The sequence below is a fragment of the Argiope bruennichi genome, chromosome 1 (assembly GCF_947563725.1).
Source record: "Argiope bruennichi chromosome 1, qqArgBrue1.1, whole genome shotgun sequence".
Lineage (NCBI taxonomy): Eukaryota > Metazoa > Arthropoda > Arachnida > Araneae > Araneidae > Argiope > Argiope bruennichi.
In genome coordinates this window covers 85,782,811-85,795,081 of record NC_079151.1, presented here as the reverse complement: position 1 = coordinate 85,795,081, position 12,271 = coordinate 85,782,811, and the positions used below count along the sequence as shown (strand labels likewise).

The 12,271-nt window shown below is 27.2% G+C and overlaps 1 protein-coding gene across 1 annotated transcript in view; it reads right to left on the bottom strand.

Annotated features, from left to right (window-relative positions):
* LOC129968966 (uncharacterized) overlaps window positions 1–12,271 on the bottom strand; it is a 106,086-nt gene that overhangs the window by 21,041 nt on the left and 72,774 nt on the right. Inside the window, exon 2 of the mRNA XM_056083349.1 lies at window positions 1,778–1,918. Coding sequence (XP_055939324.1) covers window positions 1,778–1,918 — 141 coding nt within the window. The remainder of the gene's footprint in view (window positions 1–1,777; window positions 1,919–12,271) is intronic.

Sequence of the window (12,271 nt, the reverse complement as noted above, 5' to 3'; positions counted from 1 at the left end):
TTTAATCCAAATTAATTTCCTAATTTTTTTCCTGATTCGGCCCATGCCGGGGTCATTCTAAAGTGTTCTCTTGTTTCCTGATCCCATTCCACTTCTTCTGTTTAATTAATTCAACTGAAGCTTTGTAAAAATAATGCGCCATCAGTTCCACGTGCCGAATGAAAATGATCCGTCCGTTGCCCTTCTCAATGTCAACACGTGTATTGAATTGACACGTGGCGGAAATTTCATGTCGAGGGATAATTTATTTCTCTCATCTTCCCCACTTCTGCCTTTGTGACACGCTGTGGCGGACGTGTTTTGTCCGAACCTTCTTGTCTTATGCCTTCCCGGGATGGATTAAAACGAATTTAAAAATGCAAATTGTTTTAATTGAAATATTGACAATAATTCCATCTTTTAATAAATTTTTCACAAATAATTATATTTTCCAAATATTAACTATATTTATAACGATATATGTGGAACAATAAATATCGAAAGAATTTTTATTGAGTTGAGCTTCTTAAATTGTGATTAGCTAACATTTCCTAGCATAATTGAGAAAAACATCTTGATTCGAAAACTTCAATGAAAAATTCTGTTTAAAATATCTAACAAAACTTGCTTTTACTTATTAGTAATTTATATTTTGTTTCTTTTCCTCTCCAACTTATAAATAAATTATAGAAATGAAGTCGCGAATGAAGAAAGATTAAGAACTCATATTAATAGATATGTTGCAGTAGTTTCTTCCCTATTTAACCCTTTCTAAGGCCGTGGAAAGTATGCTTCCCACCAAATTTATCAATCTTTGTATGAAATTATGTAGGTTGGCATAAGTTCCGACAAATTTTTTTTAGTAAGTCAGAAACTTAGATGCTTCAGTTCTTTATCTCAGACAAAATGATGTGTCTTGATTTGTTACTTAATTATTAATTAACCAAATTAATTAATTAATCAAATTAAATTTATCTAATAAGCTAAATGAATCCCTTTTCTTATTCTAATTTCAAGCCGAAAAATATTTTAACATATGACTAGAAAAAAATGGCCCTTTAAAGGGTTAACAGAATAGAAGCATCTCTAATGAGCAGCACATAGAAAAATGTGCATTTTATCAATAAAACCAATTAAATAATATTAAATAAAATTCAGATGTATTTAAAAATAATAGATAATTTAGAAGGATTGCTTTAACGCCAGTAATAAATATTTTATGTAATAAACATCATATCAAAAAGGACTGTTGTTTAATTTCGCAGAACTATTAAGCTCAAAACTTGTAGCGAAATATATATCAAAAGTTTACATCAAGCTACTAATTTTCTATTTACAAAATGAATAAAAGTTGATTAATTTCTTAGAACACTTTTGCAGTCCTAAACTTACGAAAAATAGTTAAAACACTAGTGATAACTGATTTAATCCTTTTTAAATGCGCACAGAGTATGCGCGTAGCTCGTAATTTCAGGCATTCAAAATTCCCCATCGCGAGGTAGACCAAGTATAAAAATATTCTATTCAATAATAAGTTCTGAATTTTTTTATCGCATAATACCATATTACATTATACATTGTTGATGCAATTACTTGTAGATCAAAGTCGATTAATATCGTGAAAAATTCTTTGCAGCGTTAAATTTATCAAAGGTACTTATTACATTCATTCAACAGAGACGTGGAAGCTTTTAGTTTTCTGCTTAATGCATAGATGATGCAGTTTTGATTTGAAAATTTGTTATGCCTTTTTTAAACTGAAACTGGTACTTCATAGTTCTCAAAGGAAAATGCGTACCTGGTAGGCAGGATCCGGCGGAGGAGAGGATTGAGTATTTTTCTCTGCACTTGCACACTTTGAGCTCTAGGTCGCAGGTGAGCAGTTCTGCGTCCCCGCAGTCGTCGTCCATACTACACTTCTGAGGAGACTCCACCATCCCTACGAAATAAAAAGTATCTCATCAGACAGTCGTAATATGTTAGCTCATAATATACATTATCAATGTGCCTATTCTTATTTCGGTTAAAAAAACATAAATGAAACATTGATCATGAAATGAAATGAGACAAGATTCTGTAATGAAATAGAAAAATTAAATTAAGTATTTTTAAAATTTAATCAAATGTAATTACAATGGTTTCCAACGAAAACGCCCACTCGAGATTTTGGAATATTTTATACACGAAGCTACAGCAAATTTCGAAAATGATCACGCATTCATGTATTCCTTTTCAAAATCAATCAAAATTAGCTTCTATTCAATACCATTATTTGTTCAATTTATAATATCCTTTTCATAAAAAATGTAAATTGCTGTGTTTTCATTATTTGCTAATGTAGTTAATAATCTGTGTTCTATGTAGTTAATATTATATGCATCTTGTTTCGGGCAGCAATTAACAGCGCAATAATAAATCGCAGTTGTGTATAGGCATAAAAGATAGTTGTTGTTTTTTTTATCCTTAAGTTGAAACATCTTAGAAAAATTACCATTTTTTAAAAATATTTTCACATTGTTTCCTTTTATTGATGTCACTAACGTCGAAATAATTCATACAATGATACAGATACATTTACGATGTAACGATAGAAAGGTGCAAATATAAACAGACACCAAAATAAAAATGGAAAAGGATGAATATTCAATATTAAAAAAAACTAAAAGAATATAATAACAAAATGGAATAACGACACGGAAAAGTTGTTATTGTTTTTTTTCTTATGTTTTAACCGTATATTTTTTATATTATTATTATTTTCTGAATTCATCTCTCCTTTTCTTCAACAATCTGCAGATGACATTTGCCTTCATTCCATTCATTATTTTAAGGTGCAAGTGTATCCACACAGGAAAAGGTTATTTTATATATTAATTCTGCCTCAAGTATAAAATTATCAATGAAATTCTGAAATTTAATAGAACTGATAACTTAGAGGATTTATCTCAGTATATAATTAAAGGGAATTGCCTATTCCAGAAGGTTATGTGTAAGTCATATCACTGACTCTCCGACCCGCCCGAAGGCACACTGGATAAATAATACTGAATGACCGACCGCCGCAACAGCAACACTGGCGGGAACTGTGGTTGAGTCCTTAGGGCCATCGGCGGCCACGGTACGACCCTTCCCGAAGGAAGTACGCCCAATCATCGATGGGAGGAGAGAGATTATGTGCAATGGATGTTAAATGAATTTAGTGAGGATACTCGAACATACTCAGTTAGTGTATAGTTTTTAATTTTAATTTCGAGTTATCCAAATTAATAAATTCCAATTAAAACTCCGTTAATAGAAAATTGAAAGATTCAGGGAATTAATAATTAATTTAAATTAACCAAATTAAGATAACCTATTTTTCAATTATGAAAAATACTGCATATTATTTTGTGGTTGAAAAAACAAGGATATGAAAATTAAACCATTTTATTTTCCACAAAATATTCTCTGTGACTATATTTCGCATTTGCATATTTTTAAAGAATTGTTCAAAAATAATTTTGCACTTATTTCGCTTTAATTGTTCCCAAGAAAATGACAAGCGTAAATATTTTTTTTTTTAAATGTAAAGATAAGAAGGTTTAAAGAAAATATATTGATGGCATAGCGTTTTACCCAATCCCGATGTTCAAATATAAGATGTGTTTATAAGGTCATAAAATAAATTATTATACGAATAGCGATTTAGCTATAATACTAATATAATAACATAAAAGGCGTGATATTAAAAAAAAAATAGTCTTTCTATAAACAGTACCATATCCAAAACGATTTTCTACATTTAATATGAAAATTTCGTCACTAATTGAAGAAACTACTTCCAAGAAAGCGGTTATAGCAGTTTTAACTGCGGACAGTTTCTAGTTAATTATTCTTAAACAAAGATATTTTATGAACTTCAGCACATATTTTCCGTTGATATTGCTAAAATTTTCCATTTAGAATAAATGCAAATAAACCATTCCCGTACTCATTCTGTCTCTGGAAACAATTGAACTGTTTCTCCAATATAACCAGAATTCAGCTTTGCTAACTAAATAGGAAATTAACTCTCTCTAATCGGTCAACTGTCCAGACCTGACGTCTCCGGTCGGACACTTAGTTTTTACGATTACCCCCCCCCCCCCCGCTAACTATTCTTCCCAGTAATGCGTGTCGTTCGCTCTGCTTTGCTCGCATTCCCCCTACGCAAACAATCTCCTCATAGAGGCCATTCGCTGGCGCCTGGAACCTGGTCTTCTCACGTGACACTCTAGCCTAGCTGGAAAGCATCCAAAAAGGCACTCTGGCCAAAGATCAGTAACTTCGATACTGAAATTATGAAACAGAATGCGGCGGGGAAGAAAAATGCTGACTGGGGAAAGTATTGTTTCCAGAATTTGGCACTTTTTATTTTTAAGCTTGGGAAATATTTGATATGGGTTTGACCATTATACCACCAATTATCTCACATTTTGTGTTATTTAAGTTAATTTTCATTAAGAGCACTTTCATTTTTAAAAAAAAAGAAAATTGAGACTCTACTGGAATAAATAGAACTTCCTAAACTAATAAAAAAATTATATTATATATATATATATATATATATATATATATATATATATATATATAGAGAGAGAGAGAGAGAGAGAGAGAGAGATATTCTTTTAGATATAAAGAAAAAAAATGAATTAAAAATTATTATTCGAAATTAATATTTTTAGAAATATCTTAGAGAAAATACTATAGAGATCCTTTTCGAAAAAAAAAATTAGAAAAAGGTCTCTACGAAAACTACAGATTAGAAAAAAGAATAGATGCATGAAATATATTCTTTCTTTTACAGTTAATACTATCATTATTGTATTTAAAAAACAAAAATAAACATTTTTGTGTAGACTAACCATATAGTTTAAAAACTGTTACCTGCGTATTGTATTGAATAATAGAAAAGGAGTAACTGTTTTAAATAAAATGCCATGTCTTAAAAAAAAATTATTTTGGTTAAACTTTTTTAAAGAAATCCATCAAGCCTTTACTCTACGCACCAGAATAAATGCACATATAATTCAATGAAGAAAATAATAATATCAATAGAAAAACAAAATAATCACCAATAGAGTTATTTAATGTGCCTGAATTATCGATAAATTATCTCTGCTCTTAAATGTCAAAATTCAAACTACCTAGAATCCAAAAAATAAATTTATTAATTCTTAATTTGAACTTTTATATTTCTATATCTATTAACAATGCTGTAATATTCATGCTTCAAAATAAAAAAATATTCTAAATCATCTCAAAAAGAAACATATTTATTCTTATATCCAAACTATTGATTGGAATGAGGAATGATTCATGAGCATGTTTTATGACATGAAGTTAGAGAAACGGTGTTTTATCTGCTCTTGAGGACAAAATTTCCACTTTTGAAGAGTGAAAAACAAAAATAACAGTATTTCGAGATCTTAACCCTTCGCAGCGAAAATTTCCCGGATACTTTCGGTTCCCCCCAAAAAATAATTCAATTTAAAACGCAAAAGTGTGAAATATAGAATATATTTAATTTTGTCCATTCACCATTTAATTTTAATTACATAAAACACAAAAAATTTAAAAATAAGTACACAATAAAATAGTTTTGACTCGGTAACATTTTAATCACAACAAATTCTGCAGTTAAAATTTTCCGAATTGCGAATCTCTGAATTCTACTGGTTTGGGCACAATCAACTTGCATTTGGAGTAAACGCCATTCGTTGCAGAATTTTCCACGATATGATCTTTGAAATCGCGCAAAATATGGTAAAATAGTGATATTCAAATCATCATGAGCCGCCGAAGTTTCACGGAAGAATGGAACTTTATATGCATTAAAAATATAAACATATTAAATTATTTTACCAAATAGGATTAATAGAGTCAGAAGACTGCACAAAACTCTAAACTTTTTAATTTTTTTCAACAATACTTTTAATATATTAAATAAGATAAGATGCAATATTTTACATCATTAGAACATTCTACATGCATACTCTTAACGGAGTAGGAATTATTTACTGGGATATAATTAAATGTCCTACACACACACGCACACACACACACACACACACACACACACACACACACACACACACACACACACATATATATATATATATATATATATATAACCAATCTTAAGTAAGAAAAAGTTTGAAAACGAAACTAAAATGAAAACGAAACAAAAACAGTTTCGAAATCGCAACTAAAATTTATAACCTATTTAAACTAAAACCAAAAAAAGAACTTCATAGTATTTAGAGAGCGCAATTGCAGCTACTTCTAAAACACAGATGAATTGATACAAAAGTATTAGAATCAAATTAATAGGAAAAACAAAAATTCAAAAAAATTAAACCAAAAAAATTATAAAAAATATAAAAAAAGAATCCGGCCTGAAGACTTTTTCAAGGGTCACCCTCAGGCAGGGATTCAAAGAAAGGGATTTTTTCTGTGAGGAAATACAGACATTGTCTAATAATGATTCCTCGTGACCCGAAAATCCCCTGAAATTATGCTCAAGAGATATACCATTTTAACAGAAAGGAAATATAAAACAACAAATAAGAAGAAATTAACCACAACAAAGTAAAAATACAATAACAAAAATAACAATAAAAACAAAAAATAGCACTAAAATTAAAAATTAAAAACGAAAAGGCCAGTACATACCATCAACAGTCAAGAAAACTTTAAACTATTGATTGTGATTCCCTGTTTTTAAAACACTAGCGGTAAATTATGTAAACAGATGTAGGCTCCCAGCGCCATCTATTGAGTGATCCAATATGCAAGGAAAGTTCTATTTTTATTTAAGCCAAAGGATTAATCCCAAACCATACCTTGTTTAATTAAAAAATTGACATTACAGTAATTTCTAGGAAATTCATTTTTAATTAAATTTTTAAGGAGGTTGTTTGATGCTTCAATATAAGAATTTTTATTATTGCAAACCCTTTTGATCCTGTTAACTTGTGAGAAAATTAGATTTTTGAAAATTTTAGAGTTTAGATTGGAATGGTAGTTACATAGTTTTTTTATTTTAAAGTTGAAATCATCCCTTTTATCGTATATACCAACTATTGTTTTATCATTAGCAATTTCGATTTTTAAATCAAGAAAGGTAGCCTCAAGTTGATTTTTATTTGTATCTTTTAGAATTAGCGCTGGGAGCTGGGATTCTTTTTTTATATTTTTTATAATTTTTTTGGTTTAATTTTTTTGAATTTTTGTTTTTCCTATTAACTTGATTCTAATACTTTATATATATATATATATATATATATATATATATATATATATATATATATATATATATATATATATATATATATAATTTATTAACTTACTTTACCAAATTTGCAAGAATATATCTATTTAATAACAACTAGTACCATTATTCTTGTCTTACTATCTTTCTGCTCTAATGATAAACTGGATCATAAATAACTTGACTGGCTCCAAGGAGTCGTCACGAAATATTGATTTCTTCTTAGCTTATCGTATTGGTAAGTGCTTTGCTAGTCAATTAAAAAAATTGTTTCTTTTCCAATAGTTCTTCTTCAAATTTTCTTACTTATTAAATTAATTTTAAATTTCTTCTTAAAATTTCTTACATACAATTACTTATATTGATATTGTATAAGTTATACCGAAATTTTCTTTAATAATTTCTAACAGCAATTTTTCCAGAAAATAAAATATAACTAAAGGAACTTTTAATGGCATTTTTGGGAGGGATATGAAATAGTTAAAGAAGTAAGCTATTCATTATCGTTATGGGCGGAAAAATTATTTACAAATTATTTTAAATGAAATTACTTTTTCTTTAATCTAATAAATTTATCTTTCTGACCACTCAGCAAGTTAATAAAAAAAATCCTTTGATTTTAATAATATAAGTTTTCTATAAAATTTCGTACTTATGAGTCAGATTTCTAGATAAATTAAAATTCGAGACTTTTATAATTATAATCCAATTGTTTCAGCTTGAAAAATTCTTTTATTTTCCTTGTTTTATAAACTAATAATTAAAAGATATAAAGAAAAATATTGTGAACATATGGAAAGTTTGGAATTAATTTTTCAGACATGGAACTTTATTTCTTTACTGCAAAAATATTAACTGACTTAATTTGATATAATTTGAATAATTTTCTGATACATAAAAATATATTGTTTTGGTTTATAAATAAAATATTTTTGCTAATTTTATGCTTTAGGTTTTGATGTTAAAAAATTATTTAATTCATATGTTTGAAGAAATGTATGGGGAATTTTAGTTCTGCTTAACTAAATGTAATCAAGTAAATGCACTTCAAGATTCTAATATTACAATAATTTATTCTAATTAATTCTATTTAATTCTAAACAGTTGGAAAATAAAAACATCAATATTTTGAACATTTTGCTCAGAATAGGCTCTTTATAAACATTATTGAAGTTGATAAGCGAAATGTCGAACATTTTTTTTTTACTGATTTATTTTTAAAGATAAACCTATAGACATGAAACCATCCAAAAAAGTGGAAATTAAAAATCAAATGTTGATATAATAAAAATAGTAGTAAAATATATTTTGTAAATAAGCATTTCTACATTGTATTTCTGCACTGGTTAAAAAATGTTTTTAGACAACAGTTGATAAGTGACTTTTTATGATATATTAATGCCAAAGCTTTCAGATGAATTTTTCTTATTCGAGATGAATTTTTTGAAATACGGCGCAACAGAACTGAAATCTTCATGAAAACTTTTTTTTCTAAATAAACCATAAATGTTTCTTTTACGAGATTTAAAAAAACTGTTTGAATCTGTAAGGTTAAACCTAATTTTAGAACACTGAAACTTTATCAAATAAGCAAACAAGTTGTTGCCTAGGATTTATTATCTGAAAATCTTCTTTCTGATTGAAAATAATGTCTTTTCATAGCTTACACAATGAAGTTTAATTTGTGAGATTTGTATGAAAATTTATATTGAACTTATTGCAAACGTAGCTGTTATAGCAACCAAGCGGCGAGTTTTTTCTTTCTTGTTTCACAAAATTGTTCTCTTTCCATTTGCTAAATGAAAAGTTCCATAAACCAAGATATCTTAGTAAGAATTTTGATTTTTCTTTCCAAATTTATAATCCTAGTAATAAAAAGTTTTTACATTCTTGTTCTAAAATTTTTTATTATTTATAGTAAATTGAACTACGAAGAATTTAGTTGTATGTTTTATGGCAGCAATAGTACGCTAGTAAGAAAACAAGTTTTACAAATACCAGTTGAGAAGAATTTCGAAAAAATGACGAATTACACTATCATCTATTCAAGAACTGCATTCTCAGTATAAACATAGAATCCAAATCCTTTTTTAGTAGAAACGCTTATCTATATATCATAAATTTTTAAAAAGTAAGGCAGTAAGGTTGGAAAAAAAAATTAGAAAAAATTTAGTGATATCTAGCATCAAGAATGGTATTTATATTAAATGCAATGGATTTTTTAAAAATAAATATTTATTCAATTTAATATTGCATTATTCATATTTTACTAAATGGAGTTTTATGACTTTTTGAGAGAGATTACAAGGAAAAGTTATTATATTAGTACACTTCCCACATTATATCAGCATCATAGTACTGATCTGATATTAATTGATTTTTGTACATATCATCATAAAAAATTTCTTTAATTTTTTTTATAAATTTTTTTTAAAAAAATCCAAATAATTTTAAATCCAAAAGGAAGCCGTTATGATTTTCAAAATAAAGATTTCCCCCATCACAATTAATTTCTAAAAAATATTTCAAAAACATTTATTCAAAAATTTAAAAGAAAAAATTTGTTCCAAATAAACATAAACATTAAATTATTCACTATTTCAGACTTTTTAGAATGCCACCATTTTTTCTTTAGTAAACATTTACGGCATTTATTGAAACAAAATTTTTTTGGTATTATTTTTATTTTATACTAGTCGTTTTTGGCAAACAGTTTATTCGATGGAGATAATGGATATATCTAATTCACTTAAATCGTTTAGATATAACTTCATGTCCATTTTTCTCTCAATTTTTCAGACGTTAGGGATATGTTAATTTAACCGACTTACATGTGATCTGTTTATTGCATACCTGAACCTTTCTAATGAAGACCATCCTCATGACATCAAATTACTATTTAAAATGTAAATGCCTGGTTCATCTATCTTCTAAATTTCGCTTTACTGTAACTTCACTCTTTTGATTTTTGTTCTGTAAATTACGTAGAGATTAAAAACAGTCCCACTGCCTTAGTTTACAACAATTGAATAAGGTCCTGCGGTAAAATGTCTGATGAAGCAATGAAAATGTTTTGAATTTCAGGAAATTAATGCAGTTTATTATAGAAAATTTTGCAATAAAATCATTTAAAAAAATATCAATATTTAGATAAATTTTATATGACTTTTAATTGCTATAAGTAAAAGGACGATTTTTTTAAAGTTTGTTAATTTAATTGTAAAAATTGAAATTGTAACTTTGTAATCTAAATGTGTAAATTTAATTTTTGAAAGTTAATGCAGAAAAAGCCAGAATTCAGTTTAATTATTAATTAGTTAAAACTGTAATTAAAATTTCAAAAGACATCGATCTTAGATGCATATTTCCACCCTCCAAGATATTTTTTGTATCAAATTTGGTAGCTGTAGATCAAACGGTCTGACGTATAGAGCACAATTACACATACACATACATGTATTCATATTTATTATTAGTAGATGAAATATTGCATTGAACTTAAAAATTGAATTCACATAATACTAAACAAACCATGGTTACCATTATTGAATATTCATCATAACAATGCAAATAAATTTCTAATACATTGATTTTGTGTAGTGTTTTTTAACTATATTATATTTATTCATTAATTGACTGGAATACCATTATGTGAACCCCAACTGAAAATTTTATGTTCTAAATTGGCCTAAGCATAATAAATATATTTTATCAGTAGAGATTCATCGTTCGACACTGCATTAAAGGAAATCAAATTATAGCAAAATAGTATCAAAGGCTCAAGTGAAATATTATATCGAAGAAAAAATAAAATATCTTAAATAACAACCTTAATGATATTATTTTTATAGGATCTAAACCAATTTAGATCAAAGTGGACATCATCTATTTTTAGCTGTCATATTCAATTCAATAACTCATCGCCAGGGACTGCAAGTTATCACAGAAAACTTTAGAATTTTGAAAATCTTAGACAACATAAAGTGATCTTGTAAACTCCCTTTTCATTGAAAATTGAATTTTTTTTCGCTTCGTATGGAAAAAAAAATTATGGGTAGAAAATTATTTACTGAGAATAGAGAAAAAAATAAGGCTCAGTTTCTTAAGCTAAGAACGGTAAGCTCACTGTCTTATCGGATATGACAGTTTCCCAGATTTAGGGGGGAAGAAGTTGCAGTGTTTTTTTATCCTTTTTATAAAGTCTCTAAATTCTTAAGTTCCGCTATACTTGCATTTTCTTTCTCTTTTCTCAGAAAAATCCTTTAATATTTTAAGCCGCACAAAACTAATTAAAAAAAAAGATCTTTCAGATATTTTGAAAATTTTTTTGAACAATTTGAGTAATAGAAGAATGATTAAAAGATATGTTTATGAAAAATTTGAAAAAAAATTGCTGAGAATGCTTATTTTATCTATTTAAAACAACTGATCTTTTCACAGCTTTTTTTGACATCACATTATTTATAAATATATTTTAACTTTTTATTTATCTTGTTAATCCAATTAATCTTATTTTGATAGCTTTATGCTTCTATAATGATCTTTCAACAAAAAATATGATCTATAAATCCTTACTTGGTATCAAATGAATTAATACCGGCCGGTTTTCATTGCTCTATCTAAAAGACATTAACTATAAATGATATATTTAAAAAATAACCTGAGTGGAAACTAAAAGAAAATGGTTTTGAATAAAAACATCAACGTGCACATAAATGGATTTTTATTTTATCTTATCATAAAATATTTTTTCATTATTTATTTTTCTGGTAAAGTAATACTTCTGAAACACAATACCTTTTATGCATTGTTTCCTTTAACAATAATGAGCACTCATTTTCTATAAATCCTTGAAAATTTTCTCCTTTTTTGAAATTTTGTTAATTATATTGGATTTTTTAAGGTCTAAAATCAGATAATCTTCTTTTCTACCTTTATTTCTAAAATGACAACCTTAATTATTTTTGAGCTAAAATAATTTATAATGTCTATTTCAGTAGT